This window comes from Oncorhynchus tshawytscha, linkage group LG12 (assembly GCF_018296145.1).
Source record: "Oncorhynchus tshawytscha isolate Ot180627B linkage group LG12, Otsh_v2.0, whole genome shotgun sequence".
Taxonomy (NCBI): domain Eukaryota; kingdom Metazoa; phylum Chordata; class Actinopteri; order Salmoniformes; family Salmonidae; genus Oncorhynchus; species Oncorhynchus tshawytscha.
In genome coordinates, this window is record NC_056440.1 from 28,291,538 (window position 1) to 28,317,725 (window position 26,188).

At 43.3% G+C, this 26,188-nt stretch overlaps 1 protein-coding gene across 3 annotated transcripts; it reads right to left on the bottom strand.

The window, feature by feature from the left end:
- Positions 1 to 427: 427 nt before the first annotated feature.
- On the bottom strand, positions 428 to 25,810 carry LOC112262869 (RILP-like protein 1). Of its 3 annotated transcripts, XM_024438678.2 has the most exons (8): positions 25,305 to 25,810; positions 20,308 to 20,455; positions 10,465 to 10,583; positions 9,968 to 10,243; positions 9,422 to 9,702; positions 6,329 to 6,427; positions 1,273 to 1,360; positions 438 to 644 (listed from the first exon to the last, which is right to left on the bottom strand). In XM_024438678.2, exons 1-8 carry the CDS (start codon positions 25,590 to 25,592, stop codon positions 639 to 641), a joined length of 1,305 nt encoding a protein of 434 aa, XP_024294446.1. In that variant the 5' UTR covers positions 25,593 to 25,810; the 3' UTR covers positions 438 to 638. The 3 variants fall into 3 exon arrangements, with proteins under 3 accessions (XP_024294448.1, XP_024294446.1, XP_024294447.1); XM_024438680.2 differs by lacking the exon at positions 1,273 to 1,360 and having other exon boundaries at positions 428 to 644; XM_024438679.2 differs by lacking the exon at positions 438 to 644 and having other exon boundaries at positions 1,267 to 1,360.
- Between the last annotated feature and the right edge of the window lie 378 nt (positions 25,811 to 26,188).

The window sequence follows — 26,188 nt, forward strand, 5'->3', positions numbered from 1 at the left end:
GGAGACCACCAGCATGGGACATTATACACTCAGTGTACAAAACATTAGGAACACCTTCCTAATATTGAGTTGTACCCCCTTATTGCCCTCTGAATAGCTTCAATGGACTGCAGGGTGTCAAGCATTCACAGGGATTTTGCCCATGTTGACTCCAGTGGTTCCCACAGTTGTAAAGTTGGCTGGATGTTCTTTGGGGCAGTGGACCATTCTTGATACACACAGGAAACTGTTGAGCATGGTAAAACCCAGTAGCGTTGCAGTTCTTGACACACTCAAACTGATGCGCCTGACACCAACTACCCTACCCCGTTCAAAAGGCAAATAAATATTTTGTCTTGAAAATTCACCCTCTGAATGGCACACATACACAATTCATGTCTCAAGGCTTAAAAATCCTTCTTTAACGTGTCTCCTCCCCTTCATCTACACTGATTGAAGTGGATTTAACAGGTGACATCAATAAGGGATTCTAGATTTCAATTGGATTCACCTGGTCAGTCTATGTCATGAAAGAGCAGGTGTTCCTAATGTTTTGTGCATTCAGTGTAGGTCCCTGGTTATGGATGCTTCAGTGCCTCCTGAGCCTGCTCTGCGTGCAAATAACTTCCTCTGGTCGCCTCTTTTCTCCAGAGAAGATGCTAAACCTGGATAGGTACAATGAGAGAAATTAAGAATTAAGGTTACACCATGCAAAAAACACACACACAAAAAAAACCTAGCCATGACAATACTACAACTAAAATACATCAATAAAATACATTGGTTACACTTCAGATTATTCATGAAGAGTGAGTGAGAACATTGAGTTCTCAGAGTGAGGACAAAAGCAGAATGAGAGCATGCATGAGGAAAAGCGCTAAACAAAAGGTTGGGGAAGTGCATAAGCTTTGCCCTGTCAGAGGGTAACATAGTTAGTCACTCCACTTTATTCAACAAATGAAGAGCTGTCAACCGTGAATATCCATGCTATGAAAAAATCCTAACTCAGACAACATGCATATGTGGATTTGTACATGTAATAGTGAGTTGCTGGATTAGTATATTGGCAAAAGAGGTGACCATATTTAATGATTGTGGCATCTTCTATGATGAGCTGGTTCAAGGTCTACACATGATCAGCCAATAAGAATACTCCCACATCATGCACACATGATCACAAGGAAGTATTGCATTTGAGATGACAGGCGTGGAGGGGCTTTGGCACAGTGACGGTGCTTGGCTCACCAACAATGACATCACAAAAAGAGATGAAATAAATGTAAAAGTTCATACACAGGACATAAGTCGTCTGATCGGCTGTAACGTTGGATCGTCTGCAATCAACCCTGCTGCTACCATCGGCATTACTGCAGTGAATATCCTGTCCAAAGAAGTACAGATGAAGAGACATAAGCGGGGAAAAAAGTAGTCCGAGTTTTGGTGCAAAGTGACTTCTTTGCAGCACCCAGGTTGGCAAAGGAGGCAAGCCACATCTAGACGAAGTAAGCTACTTAAATCATTAATAATAAACAATTTATTTATGGAGTGGTCATTTTTCTTCTCTTCACAATTATTTGTAAATGACCTTTAAAAAAAATATTATGGTAGTTGAAAAAAGTCACAGAATGGTGCGGAAACTTTATCCGTTCAACCTGGTCCTTCTACAAATATAACATTCCCAAACAAGCATTGTGGAAATTAATTTGTCATTATTTGTTTTAGTGCTCACGCAAGCATATTGGTCAGTGACATACATATATAAAGTTAGGTTTCCATCCAATTGGCGACAGATTGTCATGCGAATATTCTAAAATCCACATAAAAACAATTTTCCCACCAGACATGTATTTCCATCAAATTTACTTGTTGGTGATAAAAGTATTTACGTGACGATGTAGTGCACATAAATACTTTTTGCGTTTAAATTCCCATGTACCGAATAAAAAATAAAAGTTAAATGGGTTTCCATCGCATTTTCAACTGTACTGATGGATTCTCAAACAAAAATGTGTTATTTCGCGAGTCTGTGTATACTCTGGTATTGGCACGTGCGCTCTAGCCAACAGCTCGCAGATAGTGCTCGTATTTCCTACATGAGGAGATTATCATGGACAAAAGAACAAGATTTGACAAAAGGCAGCCAAGCATCGATGATCATGTCACCAGAGTAAGACCCTCAATTTTTATTGTAAAAGAGCATCAAGCTCATCACCTTGCACTTTCACTACCCTGTGAAGTTCATAATAATTGAATAACTCATCTGTATCCTAATAAACGGACTGCTCATAGTGGGAGGACCACACGTCATCGCTTGACTCCAAGTTTACTTTGATATGATACTTATTATACCAATATTGGCGCATAAAAGCGTTTCCACCGACATTTCTCCCATAATACATTTTACCGACACAAAAAGATCCCACCTTGTCTATTGTATTTTGTTTTGTCGAGATTTTGGAAGTTTACCGACAATTTGTGACCATCAGGCCTGTCATAAACATTTTTTATCCAACATGTACTTCACTTGCATTAAAAAGGTTGGATCAAAACCTGGTTAATAGCTAGGTTTCCACCCAATTAGAAATATTTTTATGTGAATATTCTAGAGTCTGCATAAAGATATTATGCACATTTTCCCAACAGTGGTGTTTCCACCAAACTAACTTGAGGATAAAAATAAGTGTGTATTTTCATGTACCGAATACAAATCTAAAGTTCAATATGTTTCCATCGTCTACCGATAGTTTTGTCACAAAAACTGTTGTGTTAAATTGCAAATGTTCCTACTCTGGTCTTGGCACGTGCATTCTAGCCAACAGCTCACAGATATAGTGCAGGTAGGCTTGTCTACATGATGAGATTATTATGGATAAGAGCAAGAATATTCTTATGAACTGTTTTTTTCTGGGTGATTTGTGTTTTATTTGTGCTTGCCATGACTGTGTGTTTGTATTCTAATGTGTGTGTGTATATATTTACACAATATATACAAAAGTATTTTGATACTAGAGGTCGACCATTCTGATTTTTCAACGCAGATAGCGTTGAAAAATCGGCCTTTTTGGAGGACAAAAAGGCCAATTTTAAAAAATGTATTTGTAATAATGACAATTACAATAATAAGTGAACACCTATTTCTACTTAATATAATACATCAACTAAAATCCATTTAGCTGTAACGGTTTTCTTCCGTCGAAAGAGAGTCGGACCAAAATGCAGCGTGGTTAATACGATACATGTTTAATGACGAAATAAACACGACAATACAAAAACAAGAAAAGGAACGTGAAAACCTATACAGCCTATCTGGTGACAATAACACAGAGACAGGAACAATCACCCACGAAACACTCAAAGAATATGGCTGCCTAAATATGGTTCCCAATCAGAGACAACGAGAATCACCTGCCTCTGATTGAGAACCGCCTCAGGCAACCATAGACTCTGCTAGAACACCCCACTAAGCCACAATCCCAAAACCTACGAAAAACCCCCATACATAAACACAACACAAAATAAACCCAAGTCACACCCTGGCCTGACCAAATAAATATAGAAAACACAAAATACTAAGACCAGGGCGTGACATTAGACTCAAATAATGAAACATGTTCTATTTGGTTTAAATAATTCTAAAACACAGTGTTGGAGAAGAAAGTAAAAGTGCAATATGTGCCATGTAAAAAAGCTAATGTTTAAGTTCCTTGCTCAGAACATATGAAAGCTGGTGGTTCCTTTTAACATGAGTCTTCAATATTCCCAGGTAAGAAGTTTTAGGTTGTAGTTATTAAAAGGAATTATAGGACTATTTCTCTCTATACCATTTGTATTCCATATACCTTTGACTATTGGATGTTCTTATAGGCACTTTAGTATTGCCAGTGTGACAGTATAGCTTCCGTCCCTCTCCTCACTCCTACCTGGGCTAGAACCAGGAACACATCGACAACAGCCACCCTCGAAGCAGTGTTACCCATGCAGAGCAAGGGGAACAACTACTCCAAGTCTCAGAGCGAGTGGCGTTTAAAACGCTATTAGCGCGCACCCCGCTAACAAGCTAACCATTTCACATCTGTTACACCAGCCTAATTTCGGGAGATGATAGGCTTGAAGTCATAAACAGCTCAATGCTTGAAGCATTGCGAAGAGCTGCTGGCAAAACGCACGAAGGTGCTGTTTGAATGAATGCTTACGAGCCGGCTGCTACCTATCATCGCTCAGTCAGACTGCTCTATCAAATCATAGACTTAATTATAACATAATAACACACAGAAATACGAGCCTTTGGTCATTAACCTCTCTGAACCACCCATCCCGGATCCGGTATTATTGTCATCATAAAAATAGTGCCCCCTTGCTTCAAGAGGTTTTAATATGGTCGAATCCGGAAACTATCATTTCGAAAACAAAACGTTTATTATTATCCCATATACCCACCCTGACACTGTGTGCAATGAATGCTAGAGAAGTGACACAATTTCACCTGGTTAATATTGCCTGCTAACCTGGATTTATTTTAGCTAAATGCTCAGGTTTAAAAATATATACTTCTGTGTTTTGATTTTAAGAAAGGCATTGATGTTTATGGTCAGGTACACATTGGACAGTCCTTTTTCCGCGAATGCGCACCGCATCGATTATATGCTACGCAGGACATGCTAGATAAACTAGTAATATCATCAACCATGTGTAGTTAACTAGTGATTATGATTGTTTTTTATAAGATAAGTTTAATGCTAGCTAGCAACTTACCTTGGCTTCTTACTGCATTCGCGTAACAGGTAAACTCCTTGTGGAGTGCAATGAGAGGCAGGTGGTTAGAGCGTTGGACTAACGTTAGTTAACTGTAAGGTTGTAAGATTGAATCCCCGAGCTGACAAGGTAAAAATCTGTCATTTTGTCCCTGAACAAGGCAGTTAACACACTGTTCCTAGGCAGTCATTGAAAATAAGAATGTGTTCTTAACTGACTTGCCTAGTTAAAAAAAAGAAAAAAATTGGCCAAATCGGTGTCCAAAAATACAGATTTCCAATTGTTATGAAAACTTGAAATCGCCCCTAATTAAATCGGCCATTACGATTAATCGGTCGACCTCTAGTTGACACCCCTTCAAATTAGTGAATTCGGCCATTTCAGCCACACCCATTGCTGACAGGTGTGTAAAATCGAGCACACAGCCATGCAATCTCCATAGACAAAACGTTGGCAGTTGAATGGCCCGTACTAAAGAGCTCAGTGACTTTCAACGAGGCACCGTCATAGGATGCCACCTTTCCAACAAGTCAGTTCGTCAAATTTCTGCTAGAGCGGCCCGTCAACTGTAAGTGTTGTTATTGTGAAGTGGAAATGTCTCGGAGCAACAAAGGCTCAGCCGCAAAGTGGTTAAACCACACAAGTGAAGCCCGTAGCATGAGAAAATAATCTGTCCTTGGTTGCAACACTCACTACAGAGTTCCAAACTGCCTCTGGAAGCAACATCAGCAAAATAACTGAGTCGGGAGCTTCCTGAAATGGGTTTCCATGGCCGAGCAGCCGGACACAAGTCTAAGAACACCATGCGCAATGCCAAGTGTCGGCTGGAGTGGTGTAAAGCTTGACACCATTGAACTATGGAGCAGTGGAAACGCATTCTCAGGAGTGATGAATCACGGTTCACGATGAGAGGAGAACACTACCTGCCCCAATGCATAGTGTCAACTGTACATTTTTGTGCTTTTGGTCATGTAGTGTGTATATTTTGTGTTTAATGTGTATTTTATATTGTATTATACAGGGTACATTTGGAAAATATACCTAGGTCTCAATATGTCTTCCCTGTCAAAATAAAAGGTTAAATAAAAATACCAAAAAATTGTCAAAAACAGTAGTCAAGCATCAATCATGTCACCAGAATAAGAACCTCGATATTTACTGGAAAGGAGCATCAAGATCACCTTGCACTTTCACCACCCTGTGAAGTTAATCTTAATTTATTTAATCTGTATCCTAATAAACTGCCTGGTTTCTCGAGTCGTAGTGGGAGGACCATAAAGGCATTTCCAACGCCATTTCTTGCATGATTAATTTTACAGACACAAAAAGATCCCACCATTTCGAAAGAAACAAATTGTCTACATTACCGTTGTTTTTTTATGACAGAAAAGTCCTGTTTCAATCACAGCTGTCATGATGACTTTACTTGCATAAAAACTAGATGGAAACGTGGTTAGTGACAACCTTGTTTGAAAATGTCAGAGATTGTGATAGGCTGTGCACCTATATGTGTGTGGCCTGAGCACATACCATCAAGAGAGATGGAGTGGGGTGGCTGAGGTGTTTTGGCGTAGGTCTAGTGGGCCTCAGTACTTACAGACGTTTGATCCCTGAGTCAGGCTGTTCAGTGGCTGCAGGCTGTGACTGAAGTGATGGATCCAAGTTGATGCCGTATATCTCATTCTCCAACTCCTCACTGAGGCAGGGAGAAGGGATTAATTTAAAGAATGTGGACTTGTATTAAGAACAAATGCAAAAAATGAAAAGGATAAAGTGGGATGCAACATCATTAGTAAATATACAGTTGAAGTCAGAAGTTTACATACACCTTAGCCAAATACATTTAAACTCAGTTTTTTACAATTCCTGACATTTAATTATTGTAAAGATTCCCGGTCTTAGGTCAGTTAGGATCACCACTTTATTTTAAGAATGTGAAATGTCAGAATAATAGTAGAGAGAATGATTTATTTCAGTTTTTATTTCTTTCATCACATTCCCAGTGGGTCAGAAGTTTACATACACTCAATTAGTATTTGGTAGCATTGCCTTTAAATTGTTTAACTTGGGTCAAACGTTTTGGGTAGCCTTCCACAAGCTTCCCACAATAAGTTGGGTGAGTTTTGGCCCATTCCTCCTGACAGAGCTGGTGTAACTGAGTCAGGTTTGTAGGCCTCCATGCTCGCAAACGCTTTTTCAGTTCTGCCCACAAATTTTCTATGGGATTGAGGTCTGCGCTTTGTGATGGCCACTCCAATACCTTGACTTTGTTGTCCTTAAGCCATTTTGCCACAACTTTGGAAGTATGCCTGGGGTCATTGTCCATTTGCAAGACCGATTTGCGACCAAGCTTTAACTTCCTGACTAACGTCTTGAGAAGTTGCTTCAATATACACACTTAAATTTTCTGTCCTCATGATGCCATCTATTTTGTAAAGTGCACCCGTCCCTCCTGCAGCAAAACACCACCACAACATGATGCTGCCACCCCCGTGCTTCACGGTTGGGATGGTGTTCTTCGGCTTGCAAGCCTCCCCCTTTTTCCTCCAAACATAACAATGGTCATTATGGCCAAACATTTCTATTTTTGTTTCATCAGACCAGAGAACATTTCTCCAAAAAGCACGATCTTTGTCCCCATGTGCAGTTGCAAACCAGAGTCTGGCTTTTTTTATGGTGGTTTTGGAGCATTGGCTTCTTCCTTGCTGAGCGGCCTTTCAGGTTATGTCGATATAGGACTTGTTTTACTGTGGATATAGATACTTTGTTTCCTCCAGCATCTTCACACGGTCCTTTGCTGTTGTTCTGGGATTGATTTGCACTTTTCACACCAAAGTACGTTCATCTCTAGGAGACAGAACGCGGCTCCTTCCTGAGCGGTATGATGGCTGTGTGGTCCCATGGTGTTTACATTTACTATTGTCTGTACAGATGAACGTGGTACCTTCAGGCATTTGGAAATTGCTCCCATGGATGAACCAGACTTGTGGAGGTCTACAATTATTTTTCTGAGATCTTGGCTGATTTCTTTTGATTTTCCCATGATGTCAAGCAAAGAGGCACTGAGTTTGAAGGTTGACCTTGAAATACATCCACAGGTACACCTCCAATTGAGTCATATGATGTCAATTAGCCTATCAGAAGCTTCTAAAGCCATGACATCATTTTCTGTAATTTCCCAAGCTGTTTAAAGGCACAGTCAACTTAGTGTATGTAAACTTCTGACCCACTGGAATTGTGATACAGTGAATTATAAGTGAAATAATCTGTCTGTAAACAATTGTTGAAAAAATTACTTGTGTCATGCACAAAGTAGATGTCCTAACCGACTTGCCAAAACTATAGTTTGTTAACAAGAAATTTGTGGAGTGGTTGAAACTTCCGACTTCAACTGTACATGTGCACTGAACAAAAATATAAATGCGACATGTAAAGTGTTGTTACCATGTTTCATGAGCTGAAATAAAAGGTCCCAGAAATGTTCCATATGCACAATAAGCTTTTTTCTCTCAAATTTTGTGCACAAATTTGTTTACATTCCAGTTAGTGAGCATTTATCCTTTGCCAAGATAATCCATCCACCTGACAGGTGTGGCATATCAAGAAGCTGATTAAACAGAATAACCATTACACAGGTGCACCACTGCACCTTGTGCTGGGGACAATAAAAGGCCACTTTAAATTGTGCAGTTTTGTCACATAACACAATGCCACAGATGTCTCAAGTTCAGGGATTGTGCAATTGGCATGCTGACTTTAGGAATGTTGCCAGATAATTCAATGTTAATTTCTCTACCATAAGCCAACTCCAACGTCATTTTAAAGAATTTGGCAGTACGTCGAACCAGTCTCACAACCGCAGATCACATGTTTGGTATCATGTTGGCGAGCTGATTGCCGATGTCAAAGTTGTGAACAGAGTGCTCCATGGTGGCGGGGGGGTTATGGTTTGGGCAGGCATAAACGTTGGACAATGAACACAATTGCATTTAATCGATTGGCAATTTCAATCAACAGAGATACCGTGATGAGATACTGAGGCCCATTGTCGTACCATTCATCTACTGCCATCACCTCATGTTTCAGCATGATAGTGCATGGCCCCATGTTGCAAGGACTTGTACACAATTCCTGGAAGCTGAAAATGATCCAGTTCTTCCATGGCCTGCATACTCAGACTGTCACCCGTTGAGCGTGTTTGGGATGCTCTGGATCGACGTGTACGACAGCATGTTCCAGGTCCGGCCAATATCCAGCAACTTCGCACAGCCATTGAAGAGGAGTGGGACAACAGTTCACAATCAACAGCCTGCTCAAATCAATGCGAAGGAGATCACACTGCATGAGGCAAATGGCAGTCACACCAGATAATGACTGGTTTTCTGATCCACGCCCCTACCTTTTTTTAAAGGTATCTGTATTCCCAGTCATGTGAAATCCATAGATTAGGGTCTAATTAATTTATTTCAATTGACTGATTTCCTTATATGAACCGTAACTCAGTAAAATCTTTGAAATTATTGCATGTTGCGCTTATATTTTTGTTCAGTATAGTAATAACATAAGATTCAGTTGAAGGGGCATTAAAAAGTGATGATATATCCCTAGTCCCTCAACTCCAGGTAATTATTTTTTTTAAATGTTTTTATTCACTTTGTTTTTTCACACAGCAGATGTCATATCATGTAACCTTTTGTAATAGATGAGCTCCTCTCTCAGCATGAACACTTGAGCTTTGAGTTCGTTCCTCTCCTTCAGGACGTCCCGTAGCTCCTCAAGGGTGAATTGGGGCCTGTCGGACTCCTTCTGGTCCAGGACATCAGGTTCCTCCTCCTGGTCCTTGTCACAGTGGGAGAGGACAGGAGGGCTCTCTTCTGACTCAAAGCACTGTGCCAGGAATTCATGGTCACTTCTGCATTCCGCCCAAAAAGAATTGTGTACGATGGAGGCTGCTGATGCTAGTACCAAGGACTGGATTTGGGAAATAGCACGGTCACTTACAGTGCTATGACAGGCTTTGTGAGCAGTGGCAATGATACTCAATGGCTAATCTACAAGGTTGACTGACCCTCCTTGAGTGGATGTCATGTTTTTGTGTTCTTGTCAATAGGGAACTTAAAACCCTGTAATTTGGGTATAATCTTAACTCTATAACGTGAAGCGTACAGATATGTAATGGTGTCTTAAAGAGAAATGTAATGGACTTGATCAGGTAGGGGGTTGTAGCTGTGGTTACCTTGGCCGATACTGGTGTAAGCACTGTCATCACAGACTTTGAGGGGGATGGTTCCTCCTCGGCTGACCTCTTCATGTCCAGCTCCCACTCTTTGCGCTCCTCCTTCAGCCTTGCCACCTCCCGACGCAGGGCCCCGAGCTCCTGCTGGCGCGCCTGGGACATAGCCTTCAGCTCAGCCTTCTGTTGGATCACTGCCTTGCCCTGAGCCTCTACCACACTGATCCTGTGTCGCAGGTCCAGGTTGATCTTCATCAGACGGTGCTGCTGCAGCTGAAGCTATAAGGGGAGGAAGGAGTCCGTTTAATCCTACCCATTTATCTATAATGAACTGATGGAAACAGTGTCCAGATTGTTGGTGGAAGTTGTTGTCCTCCTCAGGCAAGACGAGACATCTATGTGCTGAAGCATTAGGCTACAGACAGTAGGAAGCCTAGGAGGGATTGTTATGTAGTTCAGGGAGTGTGGAATGCTACTAGATGAAAAGAGACAAGCCTCACCGCCTCCAGGTCCTCGTTCTTGAGGTTCAGCTCATGGTCCTTATCCCGGATCTCATCCCTCTGTTTGTCTACCACCTCCTTTAGCTTCTTCATCACCTGACACTCTCTCTCTGACACACCTGTCCAAGATATACACACACATACAGCCCACACAGGCATTAACACATAAACATACACTACCTTTCAGAAGTTTGGGGTCACTTTGAAATGTCCTTGCTTTTGAAAGAAAAACACATTTCTGTCCAATAAAATAACATCAAATTGATCAGAAATACAGTGTAGATATGGTTAATGAAATTTTGAAATGACTATTTAATGAAAATGTGAAATTACCATTGTAGCTGGAAACTGCTGATTTTTAATAGAATACCTACATGGGGTACAGAGGCCCATTATCAGCAACCATCACTTCTGTGTTCCAATGGCACGTTGTGTTATCTAATCCAAGTTTATCATTTTAAAAGGCAAATTGATCATTAGAAAACCCTTTTGCAGTTATGTTAGCACAGCTGAAAACTGTTGTTCTAATTAAAGAAGCAATAAAACTGGCCTTCTTTAGAAAGAGGATTGGGAGGCCCCGGTGCACAACTGAGAAAGGGGACAAGTACATTAGTGTCTAGTTTGAGAAAGAGACGCCTCAAGTCCTCAACTGGCAGCTTCATTAAATAGTACCAGCAAAACAGGTCTCAACAATGAAGAGGTGACTCCGGGATGCTGACCTTCTAGGCAGAGTTCCTCTGTCCAGTGTCTGTGTTCTTTTGCCCATCTTAATCTTTTATTTTTATTGACCAGTCTGAGAAATGGCTGTTTCTTTGCAACTCTGTCTAGAAGGCCAGCATCCCAGGGTTGCTTCTTCACTATTGATTGTCACGTCTGCTCCTCCCCTCCGACGTCGCTAGAGTACTAAATCAAATCAAAATCAAATCAAATGTATTTGTCACATACACATGGTTAGCAGATGTTAATGTGAGTGTAGCGAAATGCTTGTGCTTCTAGTTCCGACAATGCAGTAATAACCAACGAGTAATCGAACCTAACAATTCCAAAACTACTACCTTATACACACAAGTGTAAAGGGATAAAGAATATGTACATAAAGTGGAGTGGGTCTAGCGTGTCAGGTAGGGTGGAGGTGATATGGTCCTTGACTAGTCAGTCTCTCAAAGCACTTCATGATGATGGAAGTGAGTGCTACGGGGTGGTAGTCGTTTAGCTCAGTTACCTTAGCTTTCTTGGGAACAGGGTGGTGGCCCTCTTGAAGCATGTGGGAACAGCAGACTGGGATAAGGATTGATTGAATATGTCCGTAAACACACCAGCCAGCTGTTCTGCGCCTGGTCTGCGCATGCTCTGAGGACGCGGCTGGGGATGCCGTCTGGGCCTGCAGCCTTGCGAGGGTTAACACGTTTAAATGTTTTACTCACGTCGGCTGCAGTGAAGGAGAGTCCGCATGTTTTGGTTGCGGTCCGTGTCAGTGGCACTGTATTGTCCTCAAAGCGGGAAAAAAAGTTAGTCTGCCTGGGAGCAAGACATCCTGGTCCGTGACGGGGCTGGTTTTCTTTTTGTAATCCGTGATCGACTGTAGACCCTGCCACACACCTCGTGTCTGAGCCGTTGAATTGCGACTCTACTTTGTCTCTATACTGACGCTTAGCTTGTTTGATTGCCTTGCGGAGGGAATAGCTACACTGTTTATATTTGGTCATGTTTCCGGTCACCTTGCCCTTGTTAAAAGCAGTAGTTCGTGCTTTCAGTTTCACGCGAATGCTGCCATCAATCCACGGTTTCTGGTTTGGGAATGTTTTAATCGTTGCTGGGAACGACATCTTCAATGCACTTTCTAATAAACTCGCTCACCGAATCAGCGTATTCGTCAATGTTGTTGTTGGACGCAGTGCGGAACATATCCCAGTTCACGTGATGGAAGCAGTCTTGGAGCGTGGAATCAGATTGGTCGGACCAGCGTTGAACAGACCTGAGCGCGGGAGCTTCTTGTTTTAGCTTCTGTCTGTAGGCAGGGAGCAACAAAATGGAGTCGTGGTCAGCTTTTACGAAAGGAGGATGGGGGAGGGCCTTATATGCGTCGCGGAAGTTAGAATAGCAATGATCCAAGGTTTTACCAGCCCTGGTTGCGCAAACGATATGCTGATACAATTTAGGGAGTCTTGTTTTCAGATTAGCCTTGTTAAAATCCCCAGCTACAATGAATGCAGCCTCAGGATGTGGTTTCCAGTTTGCAAAGAGTCAAATAAAGTTTGTTCAGAGGCATCGATGTGTCTGCTTGGGGGGAATATATACGGCTGTGATTATAATCGAAGAGAATTCCCTTGGTAGATAATGTGGTCAACATTTTATTGTGAGGAATTCTAAATCAGGTGAACAGAAGGACTTGAGTTCCTGTATGTTGTTGTGACCACACCACATCTCGTTAACCATAAGGCATATGCACCCGCCCCTCTTCTTACCAGAAAGATGTTTGTTTCTGTCGGCGCGATGCGTGAAGAAACCAGCTGGCTGCACCGATTCCGTTAGCGTCTCGAGTGAGCCATGTTTCCGTGAAGCAAAGAACGTTACAGTCTCTGATGTCCCTCTGGAATGCTACCCTTGCCCCGCATTTCGTCAACCTTGTTGTCAAGAGACTGGACATTGGCGAGAAGTATGCTAGGGAGTGGTGCGCAATGTGCCCGTCTCTGGAGCCTGACCAGAAGACCGCTTTGTTTCCCTCTTTTACGACATCTTTGTTTTGGGTCACAGGCTGGGATCCAGTCCGTTGTCCTGGGTGAAAGGCAGAACACAGGATCCGCTTCGGGAAAGTCATATTCCTGGTCATACTGATGGTGAGTTGACGTTGCTCTTATATTCAGTAGTTCTTCCCGACTGTATGTAATGAAACCTAAGATTACCTGGGGTACCAATGTAAGAAATAACACGTAAAAAACTAATTAAAAAAACTGCATAGTTTCCTAGGAACGCGAAGCGGCCATCTCTGTCAGCGCCGGAAGTAACTAACCCCTGGGATTCATCATTACGCACACCTGTGATTCATTATGATTCAAACCTGGACTCCATTACCTATATAATTTCCTCCTCTTTATATGTCACTCTCCCAGGTTCACTCACCAGTTGGTATTGTTCTTGCGTTTTGGTCTACTGCCCAACATCCCGGAGGAATATCAGGATCTAAGGGAGGTATTCTCCAAGACCCTCACCACCTGTCTCCTTCCTCATCACCCCTGGGACTATGCCATTGACCTGTTTTCTGGTGATACACCTCCGTGCAGACGCATCTACCCTCTCCCAGAGGCTGAGACCCAGGCCATGGAGGACTACATTCAAGAAGCGCTCCAACAGGGTTTCATCCGCAGGTCCACATCCCCTGCATCAGCTGGTTTCTTCTTCGTGGCCAAGAAAGAGGGTGGATTACGTCCTTGTATCGATTACCGTGGACTCAATGACATCACCACGAAGTATCGTTACCCTCTTCCGCTGGTGCCGTCAGCCATCGTGCAGCCCCGTGTGGCCCTGTTCTTCACCAAACTGGACCTGTGGAATGCCTACAATCTCATTCGCATCCGGGAGGGGATGAGTGGAAGACTACGTTCAGCACGATGTCTGGTCACTACAATTACTTGGTTATGCCCTTTGGCTTAGCCAATGCTCCGTCAGTGTTCCAGGAATTTGTCAACGAGGTGTTCAGGGACATGCTCGAACGTCAGGTGTTTGTACATCGATGACATCCTGATCTTCTTGAACAACCTGGAGGATCACATCACTTACGTTCGAGCAGTCCTGGAATGCCTCTTGGCTAACCACCTGTTCGTCAAGGCAGAGAAGTACCAATTCCACCAGAGGGCTGTCTCCTTCTTGGGCTCCCAAATCAGCCTGCAGGGAGTGAGGATGGCGGACAAGAAGGTAGATGTGGTAAGGTCATGGCCAGTCCCAACCACTATCAAGGGGTTACAACGGTTTTTGGGGTTTGCCAACTTTTACCGCTGCTTCATCAGGAACTTCAGTGTCGTCGCCGCCCCTCTCTCCTCAAGGGTGGGCCTTGTAGGTTGGTTTGGTCTCCAGCAGCCGACAAGGCCTTTTGTCTCCTCAAGGGGCGTTTCACCTTCGCCCCTTGCTAAAACACCCAGATCCCACGCTACCTTTTGTGGTTGAGGTAGATGCATCGGACGTGGGTGTGGGGGCAGTTTTGTCACAAAGACAGGGGGACCCACTAAAATTGTATCCTTGTGCTTCCTAATCCAATAAACTGTCCCCCGCAGAGAGGAATTACGACGTCAGCGATCGGGAGCTCGTGGCGGTGAAGTTGGCATTTGAGGAGTGGAGACACTGGCTGGAGGGTGCCAAGGAACCATTTGTCATTCTCACCAACCATCAGAACCTTGAGTACACACGCACAAACCAGGTGGGCCCTCTTCTTCACCAGATCCGACTTCACGCTGACCTATCGCCCAGGTTTTAAGAACATCAAGGCCGATGCCCTGTCCCGTATCTACGATTCGGGAGAGACTCCTGGCCAGAAGGCACCCATAATCCCCTCCTCCAGAGTCGTGGGTCCAGTGGTTTGGGATGTAGATGTGGACATCCACCAGGCTCTAGAGAGTGAACCCGCATCCCGGAATTGTCCTCCCGCATGCATCTACGTTCCCACAGGGATAAGGGATTGGCTGCTGACCTGGGCACACGCATCTACGTTCCCACAGGGATAAGGGATTGGCTGCTGACCTGGGCACACACATCTGTCATCGCTGGACATCCAAATAGTTTCGCACCATCCATTCCATCACTGAGAAATACTGGTGGCCCACCTTGGTGCAGGATGTTAGGCGGTATATCAACTCCTGTTCCGAGTGTGCTCAAACTAAGTCACCCCGGAATGCTTCAACAGAGAAGCTCTCTCCACTTCCCATGCCTCTGCGACCTTGGTCCCATCTATCCATTGACTTTGTTACTAATCTTCCCCTTCTGATGGCTTCACCACTATTCTGGTGGTAGTGGATAGATTCTCCAAGTCATGTCATTTAATATTTCTTCCCGGTCTTCCCACTGCTCTCCAGGTCGCTGAGGTACATGCATCTTCCAGAGGCACCTGGTAGCATGTAGGTCAAATGACACTTCAATGTATAAATCAGTCCCACTTATGGTGCATCACCTGACCAAGTCTTCCTACTGGACTTAGATGCAGCTGGAAATTCACGTGTTCTTGCCACTGACATGGTGATCAGAGACCCTGTGTTGCCAGCAATGCTATACTTTCTGTAGTGTATGTTCTCCGGCTCTGTCTGTTACACACCAATAACACATCACCTCATATCTTCTGCACTCAAAACATATACCTTGTTATGAGGCATTTGAGTTTAATTGTAGGAGTGCACAATTAAATCACCCTAAATGACATTGACTTGTCAAGTTGCTAATCACTATGGCTACTGTCCTGAATATCATAAGTGGTCCAGGAGTATCCGAGTGGCTACTCCTGGCTAACATCTCTGTCCCAAAGCAAGAAACAGTTAGCCTGGAGCCAGCCTCGAGCTAGGCCCATCTCTCGGCTAGCCGAAAGAGGTCCTTCGGCCAATTCTTGGGCTACAATACCTATTTTGCCAATTGGCCTGGACCCTTTTACTGCAGACACAGAGCCCGCCGATCCATCACAACTGGTATACAGACGAATCAACAAGCGAACATGTTACGATGTCACCAAAGAACCATCTACTTGCCCCGGCCCACTTGCTTTTCTGAACGCTGTGTCTGCTCGCCTAGCGTAGTAGTGACTACCAAACACCACCCTGACTCACCTATTGCTGCTCTTTTGACCCTATGATTACTCAGCTACACAGCTGACGCCCCCTGGACTGTTTCAATAACACAGTACCTCATTTTGTTTACCTGTCGGCCCCAGCCTCAAACTCAGGTCCTGTATGTACCTAACTAACCCGCTCTGCCCATTCATCGACATTTACCCGTTGTTGTCTTAGCTCTCCTGATCAACCTGTGTTTGCTTTATGCCTCTCTCTAATGCCAATATGCCTTGTCTACTGCTGTCTTGGCTAGATCTTACTGTTTTATTTCACTGTAGAGCCCTCAGGCCCGCTCAAAAAAAATGCAAAGATAGCTCTTTTGTCCCACCCCACACACATGCGGAGACCTCACCTGGCTTAACTGGTGCCTCCAGAGACAAAACTGCTCTCATCGTCACTCAACGCCAAGGTTTACCTCCACTGTACTCACATCCTACCATACCCTTGTCTGTACATTATGCCCTGAATCTATTCAACCATGCCCAGAAATCTGCTCCTTTTATTCTGTCCCCAACGCACTAGACGACCAGTTCTTAAAGCCTTTAGCCTTACCCTTTTCCCCACTCCTCCTCTGGTGATGTAGAGGTTAACCCAGGCCCTGTAGCCCCCAGTTCCACTCCTATTCCCCAGGCGCTATCTTTTGTTGACTTCTGTAACTGTAAAATAATTGGTTTCATGCATGTTAACATCAGAAGCCTCCTCCCTAAGTTTGATTTATTCACTGCTTTAGCACACTCTGCCAACCCTGATGTCCTAGCCGTGTCTGAATCCTGGCTTAGGAAGGCCACCAAAAAATCTGAAATTTCCATCCCCAACTACATCATTTTCCACCAAGTTAGAACTGCCAAAGGGGGTGGAGTTTCAATCTACTGCAGAGATAGCCTGAAGAGTTCTGTCATGCTATCCAGGTCTGTGCCCAAACAGTTCGAGCTTCTACTTTTAAAAATCCACCTTTCCAGAAATAAGTCTCTCACTGTTGTCTCCTGTTATAGACCCCCCTCAGCCCCCAGCTGTGCCCTGGACACCATATGTGAATTAATTGCCCCCCATTTATCTTCAGAATTTGTACTGTTAGGTGACCTAAACTATGATATGCTTAACACCCCAGCCATCCTACAATCTAAGCTAGATGCCCTCAATCTCACACAAATTATCAAGGAACCTACCAGATACAACCCTAAATGTGTAAACACGGGCAACCTCATAGATATCATCCTGATCAACTTCTAAATACACCTCTGCGATCTTCATTGCCTGTGTCCGTAATGGGTCCGCAGTCAAACGACCACCCCTCATTACTGTCAAACGCTCCCTAAAACACTTCAGCGAGCAGGCCTTTCTAAATCAACCTGGCCCGGGTATCCTGGAAGGATTTTGACCTCATTCCGTCTGTAGAGGATGCCTGGTTATTCTTTAAAAGTGCTTCTTCACCATCTTAAATAAGCATGCCCCGTTCAAACAATGTAAAACTAAGAACAAATATAGCCCTTGATTCACTCCACACTTGACTGCCCATGACCAGCACAAAAACATCCTGTGGCATACTGCATTAGCATCGAATAGCCCCCGCGATATGCAACTTTTCAGGGAAGTTAGGAACCAATGTACACAAGCAGTTAGGAAAGCAAAGGCTAACTTTTTCAAACAGAAATGTGCATCCTTTAGCACAAACTCCAAAAGGTTCTGGGACACTGTAAAGTCCATGGAAAATAAGAGCACCACCTCCCAGCTGCCCACTGCACTGAGGCTAGGAAACACTGTCACCACCGATAAATCTACGATAATCAAGAATTTCAATAATCATTTTTCTACGGCTGGCCATGCTTTCCACCTGGCTACCCCTACCCCGGTCAACAGCTCTGCACCCCCCACAGCAACTTGCCCAAGCCTCCCCATTTCTCCTTCACCCAAATCCAGATAGCTGATGTTCTGAAAGAGCTGCAAAATCTGGACCCCTACAAATCAGCTGGGCAAGACAATCTAGTCCCTCTCTTTCTTAAATGATCTGCCACAATTGTTGCAACCCCTATTACTAGCATGTTCAACCTCTGTTTCGTATCGTCTGAGATCCCTAAAGTTTGAAAATCGGCCACGGTCATCCCCCTCTTCAAAGGGGGTGACACTCTAGATCCAAACTGTTACAGACCTATATCCATCCTGCCCTGCCTTTCTAAAGTCTTAGAATGCCAAGTTAACAAACAGATCACCGACCATTTAGAATCCCACCGTACCTTCTCCACTATGCAATCTGGTTTCCGAGCTGGTCATGGGTTCACCTCAGCCATGCTCAAGGTCCTAAACGACATCATAACCGACATAGATAAAAGACAGTACTGTACTCTTGTCAATCAACGCAATCTTGGTTCACCAACTACTTCTCAGAGTTCAGTGTGTCAAATTGGAGAGCCTGTTATCTGGACCTCTGGCAGTCTCTATGGCCACAAGGTTCAATTCTCAGGCCTACTCTTTTCTCTGTATACATCAATGATGTCGCTCTTTCTGCTGGTGATTCTCTGATACACCACTACGCAGACGACACCATTCTGTATACTTCTCACCCTTCTTTGGACATTGTGGACATTCCAGACGAGCTTCAATGCCATACAACACTCCCTTCCATGGCCTCCAACTGCTCTTAAATGCAAGTAAAACTAAATGCATGCTCTTCAACAGATCGCTGCTCGCACCCGTCCAGCATCACTACTCTGAGCGGATCTGACTTTGAATATGTGGACAACTACAAATACCTAGGTGTTTGGTTAGACTGTAAACTCTCCTTCCAGACTCACATTATGCATCTTCAATCCAAAATTAAATCTAGAATCGGCTCCTATTCTGCAACAAAGCATCCTTCACTCATGCTGCCAAGCATACCCTCGTAAAACTGACTATCCTACCGATCCTTGACTTCGGCGATGTCATTTACAAAGTAGCCTCCAACACTCTACTCAGCAAATTGGATGTAGTCTATCACAGTGGCATCCGTTTTGTCACCACAGCCCCATATACTACCCACCACTGCCCCATATACTACCCACCACTGCGACCTGTATGCTCTCGTTGGCTGGCCCTTGTTTCATATTCATTGCTAAACCCACTGGCTCCAGGTCATCTATAAGTCTTTGCTAGGTAAAGCCCTGCCTTTTGACAGCTCACTGGTCACCATAGCAGCACCCACCCGTAGCACGCGCTCCAGCAGGTATATTTCACTGGTCATCCCCAAAGCCAACTCCCCCTTTGGCCGCCTTTCCTTCCAGTTCTCTGCTGCCAATGACTGGAACGAATTGCAAAAATCACTGAAGCTGGAGACTTACATCTCCCTCACTAACTATCATTAGTGGTCAGAGCAGCTTACCGATCATTGCACCTGTACACAGCCCATCTGTAAATAGCCCACCCAACTACCTCATCCCCATATTTTTATTTATTTTTTTGCTCCTTTGCACCCCAGTATCTCAACTTGCACATTCATCTCCTGCACATCTATCACTCCAGTGTTTAATTGCTAAATTGTAATTATTTTGCCACTATGGCCTATTTATTGCCTTATCTCCTTAATCTTACTACTGCACACACTGTATATAGACTTTTCTATTGTGTTATTGACTGTACATTTGTTTATTCCATGTGTAACTCTGTGTTGTTGTTTGTGTCGCACTGATTTGCTTTATCTTGGCCAGGTCGCAATTGTAAATGAGAACTTGTTCTCAACTGGCCAACCTGATTACATAAAGGTGAAAAAATAAAATAAATAAATGGATGATTGACAAAATGAATACATACCATGAGAAATGTGACATACTAAATTCTGCCCCTGAGCAAAGCAGTTAACCTACTGTTCCCCGGGCGCCTAAGACGTGGATGTCGATTAAGGCAGCCCCCAGCACCTCTCTGATTCAGAGGGTTAAATGCGGAAGACACATTTCAGTTGAATGCATTCAGTTGTACAACTGACTAGGAGTCTCAGATTTGCTTAAAGAATAATACGAAATGCTCTGAGACCACGTTGCTGCTAAATACCACTCTGTGCTGCACATACCCTCCTGTCTCTGCAGGTCCTCAGTCACAGGTGAGTCTTTTAGGGACAGGCTCTTCCGAAGGCTCTTATTCTCCACCTGCAGTTGTGTGATCTGAGACAGCAGGTCTTGGGCCTCCCCTCTCCACACGTCTTCCACCAGCTCCAACTCCTGGAGGATGCATCAACCGCACGCACGCACGCACGCACGCACGCACGCACGCACACACACACACAGTTGAAGTTGGTAGTTTACATACACCTTAGCCAAATACATTTAAACTCAGTTATTCACAATTCCTGACATATAATCCTAGTAAAAATTCCCTGTCTTAGTTAGGAGCACTACTTTATTTTAAGAATGTGAAATGTCAGAATAATAGTAGAGTGTGATTTATTTCAGATTTTATTTCTTTCATCACATTCCCAGTGGGTCAGAGGTTTACATACACTCCATTAGTATTTGGTAGCATTGCCTTTAAAATGTTTAACTTGGGTCAATGTGTCAGGTAGCCTACCACAAGCTTCCCACAATAAGTTGGGTGAATTTTGGTCCATTCCTCCTGACAGAGCTGGTGTACCTGGGGTCATTGTCCATTTGGAAGACCCATTTGCGACCAAGCTTTAACTTCCTGACTGATGTCTTGAGATGTTGCTTCCATATATCCACATCATTTTCCATCATGATGCCATCTATTTTGTGAAGTGCACCAGTCCCTCCTGCAGCAAAGCACCCCCACAACATGATGCTGCCACCCCTGTGCTTCACGGTTGGGATGGTGTTCTTCGGCTTGCAAGCCTCCCCCTTTTTCCTCCAAACATAACGATGGTCATTATGGCCAAACAGTTTTATCTTTGTTTCATCAGACCAGAGAACATTTCTCCAAAAGTACGATCTTTGTCCCCATGTGCAATTGCAAACGAGTCTGGCTTTTTTATGGCAGTTTTGGTGTAGTGGCTTCTTCCTGGCTGAGCGGCCTTTCAGGTTATGTCGATTATAGGACTCGTTTTACTGTGGATATAGATACTTTTGTAACTGTTTCCTCCAGCATCTTCACAGGCTCCTTTGCTGTTGTTCTGGGATTGATTTGCACTTTTCGCACCAAAGTACGTTCATCTCTAGGAGACAGAACGCCTCTCCTTCCTGAGCGGTCCCATGGTGTTTATACTTATGTACTATTGTTTGTACAGATGAAAGTGGTACCTTCAGGCATTTGGAAATTGCTCCCAAGGATGAACCAGACATGTGGAGATCTACAATTATTTTCTGAGGTCTTGGCTGATTTCTTTTGATTTTCCCATGATGTCAAGCAAAGAGGCACTGAGTTTGAAGGTAGGCCTTGAAATACATCCACAGGTACACCTCCAATTGACTCAAATGATGTCAATTAGCCTAACAGAAGCTTCTAAAGCCATGACGTAATTTTCTGGAATTTTCCAAGCTGTTTGAAAGGCATAGTCAACTTAGTGTATGTAAACTTCTGACCCACTGGAATTGTGATACAGTGAATTATAAAGTGAAATAATCTGTCTGTAAACAATTGTTGGAAAAATGACTTGTGTCATGCACAAAGTAGATGTCCTAACCGACTTGCCAAAACTATAGTTTGTTAACAAGACATTTGTGGAGTGGTTGAAAAACTAGTTTTAATGACTCCAAGCTAAGTGTATGTAAACTTCTGACTTCAACGGTACATACATACACAAAGGTATAGCATCTAACTTTTTCGTTCTGCATAATTGCACATAAAACAAAGGTGTCATTGATTAAAAGCCAAGCTAAAAAGACTGGTTGAAAAAGATGGTGGACAAATAAAGAGGTCTTACTCAGGCCGTTTACCATTGAAGAAATTGTTAAACAGTTGTGGTCAACTTAAGTGGTGGCTCTCCCATAGACGCCAATGCGATAGCAGCTGGGTCTGGTCTACTTGTAAATAAACCAGACAAATCCAGGAGTCTCTTTGTGCAAGGAAACGATGCATCACCAAACAAGAGCATGGATTTCCAACAATTCATGGCCAGGCTAAATCAAATGGCAGACTACAACATGGTGGCTTATATGAATGAAAGGCTGATGACACAAGTAGCTCAACTATTCCAACAGCAGCAGCTACAACAGAGTGCTTCAACGCCTGCACTGGAACGAGCCATGGGCGTTAATCCAGCAAGACAGAATGAGCTATCTGTAAATTGTATGGAAGTTATCTTAGCATTCTCATATATGTTACATGAAATAGGTGTGAATATCATGCATAAACTTAATTTCATGTTTTTTCTTTGTCATGGCTCAGGAAGTCTGCACAACGCCTGTGTACTGGGTCTCCTGGTCAGTCAGCTGAGATTAAGGTGCATAGATGAAGAGTGGAGCAGATTTTGAAGGTGAGTAGTCTCATAAAGACATAGATGGACTGACTGTAAACATAATTCTACATCTTACAATTTTCTCAAGGATTTTGATGCATATAACCATTGCTAATACACCACTCTCCTTCCACCTCTCCTTCCAGTTCTCTGCTGCCAATGACTGGAACGAACTACAAATATCTCTGAAACTGGAAACACTTATCTTCCTCACTAGCTTTAAGCACCAGCTGTCAGAGCAGCTCACAGATCACTGCTCCTGTACATAGCCCATCTATAATTTAGCCCAAACAACTACCTCTTTCCCTACTGTATTTATTTTATTTATTTTGCTCCTATGCACCCTATTATTTTTATTTCTACTTTGCACATTCTTCCACTGCAAATCTACCATTCCAGTGTTTTACTTGCTATATTGTATTTACTTTGCCACCATGGCCTTTTTTTTGCCTTTACCTCCCTTATCTCACCTTATTTGCTCACATCGTATATAGACTTGTTTCTACTGTATGTTTTGTTTACTCCATGTGTAAGTCTGTGTTGTTGTATGTGTCGAACTGCTTTGCTTTATCTTGGCCATGTCGCAATTGTAAATGAGAACTTGTTCTCAACTTGCCTACCTGGTTAATTAAAGGTGAAATAATTTTTTAATTTTTTTAAACACTGACTCCTCAGATGCAAGTTGAGACTGGTTCCACAGCTTTTAGTGAGTGCTTCTTCAGCTTTTTGCTGTTGTTGAGATTCCAGGGTTCAAAACTGTTTCTTTATTGAGTAGAATAACTTATTGTCTTCTGTAATTTCATAGGCTCTGGCCAGTCGGTCAAAAGAACTCTCTTCTAAAGAGAAGCAGCGATTTGCGGGGACAGCTGAAGACATGATGTCTGATGTGGAAACAGACCCAGATCTTTTCAAACTTCTCCACCTTGACACTCCCCTGAGTTTGAGGACCTGATTGCATCAGCAGACCGGAGAAGGGCCAAGCGTGCTTATGGGGACAAAAAATCTCCATCAGAATGAAAACCGGAGCAACAGTCCACATCCACCGCAGCCCTACCCAAAACATCTGATTGTACAATAAACCATAATCAACTGCAAATCAAATTCTATTTGCCACATGCTCCGAATACAACAGGTATTGCATCATCACCTTACAGTGAAATGCTTACTTACAAATCCTTAACTAACAATGCTTTAAATATGATTTTAGGGCCTTCCTCTGACACTGCCTGGTATAGAGGTCCTGGATGGCAGGAAGCTTGGTCCCAGTGATGTACTGGTCCGTACATACTACCCTCTGTAGTGCACCTCCGCCCCCTCAGGAGGCTGAAAAGATTTGTCTCTGGCCCTCAGTTCTACAGCTGCACCATTGAGAGCATTTTGACTGGCTGCATCACCGCTTGACAGGCAACTGCAAGGCACCCGACCACAAGGCGCTACAAAGGGTGGCGAGTATGGCCCAGTACTTTACTGGAGCCGAGCTCCCTGCCATCCAGGACCTCTATACCAGGTGGTGTTAGAGGAAAGCCCCAAAATAATTCTGACTGCAGCCACCCAAGCCATAGACTGTACTCTCTGCTACTGCACATAAAGTGGTACCAGTGCACCAAGACTAGAAACAACAGGACCCTGAACAGCTTCTAGCCCCAAGCCTTAAGTCTACTAAACAAGGCTGCTAAATAGCTAATCAAATGGCTAGGTGGACTACCTGCAACTCTCTTGTTCTGACTCCATGCACACACACACTACAGATGCCCACACTCACTTAACACGCACACACATGCATACTGACGCCACTCACACGCACAAGCTTTCAATTACCACATATACTGCTGCTGTTAATCTATCCTTTTGCCTTGTCACGTCACCCCTACTACATGTACATACTAGCTACCTCAATTACCTCGTACCCCTGCACATCGACTTGATACTGGTACTCCCTATATATAGCCATGTTATTTTTACTCATTATTGTTATTCGTGTCACTATTTCTTTTTTTAACTCTGCATTTTTGGTAAAGGACCAGTAAGCATTTAACTGTTAGTCTACACCAGTTGTTTACGAAGTATGTGACAAATCAAACTTATTTTATTTGACCAGACTTTATGAACTCTTCACACCTGTTACATAAACACACACGGAACATTACCCCCTTATCTTTTCTTCCCTTTATATCGTTTATGTCGATACATGTATTGATATTGTGTATTTGTTTTTTATAAATGTGTATTGCAGTGTTAGTGCTTGCAATTTATTCTGTGTATATTTTCTTTTTTACTTTTGTCTTATGTTGTACACTTTATGTATGGAGTCTGACAAGAGGGTGGGGGCTGTAACAACCTAAAGTTAGTTCCCTTACCCAACTGTCGGGGGAGAAAAAAGCTTTTCAGTGTTCAGATTAAACACCTACATTCTCCCGACTGGCATGGAAGTGGTTAGTCTTTAGAGTAGTAAGGATAATTAAGAGTCTGAAACCAGGGTATTTGGTGCAGTGTGGCTCCAGCATGTGTAAAACATTTCTTACGTAACTTTTGTCAACATGCTCTTGCGCAATGTGACACCGAGTGTCAGAGAGCAGAGGAATGTCATGAAAAGCCCATACTTGGTGTAGTAGGCTACTCTTCGTGTTGCACACGTGAGCTAAATAGTTCGGTAAACACACCTTTTGATGTAGCTGCTCTTTCTTCAACCTGTCATTCCGTTCCATTCGCAACCTGTCCAGCTCACGCCGTAGCTCCTCCGTCTCTGGGTTGATATTGTTTCGGGTGACCAGCACCTCTAGAACTTCCAGAACCCGGACCACTTTGGGCATCAGCCGCAGTGAAGCCTCGCATCCAAACTGATCGATAATGCGTTCAAACTCCTGTCCCACAACCGCGGCAATGTCATAGACGTCCATAACGGTTAACTCCGTAGCGTTTTTGTCCAGGGGTGTTCCGAAGTCTTCCATGTCTGTTTCTCCCCTCCGAAATCAACAAGGACAGTTATCTGACAGTTATTGTGTAACGTTTGTAGTACGATCTAGGCCTACTTCTTATAGCTATTATTTCCGATATTTTTACAACTCTTTGAATGTAGGCCTAATTCTCAATTTCCAGATTCCCCAGAGTGCAATCCAATACCTATCACGAACTATGAACGTTCTGTGTAGCCCACTGCGCATGTCAAGTTATTCTTGGTTCTCCTGCTGAAGTGTACTTGTGTGACTGGCACTTTCAGGTCATTAAGTTTTTCTTATTTCTATCCTCTCTGAATTAATCGTTCTTGTCCAATGTTAATATGAAAGTGAATAAAGACTTAACAAAAATATAAGCGCAACATGCAACAATTTCAAAGATTTTATTGAGTTACAGTTCATAGAAGGAAATTAGTCAATTGAAATAAATGCATTAGTCCCTTATCTATGAATTTTACATGACTGGGAATACAGATATGCATCTGTTGGTGACAGATACCTTTAAAAAAAGGTAGGGCGTGGATCAGAAAACCAGTCAGTATCTGGTGTAACCACCTTTTGCCTCATGCAGGACAACACATCTCTTTCGC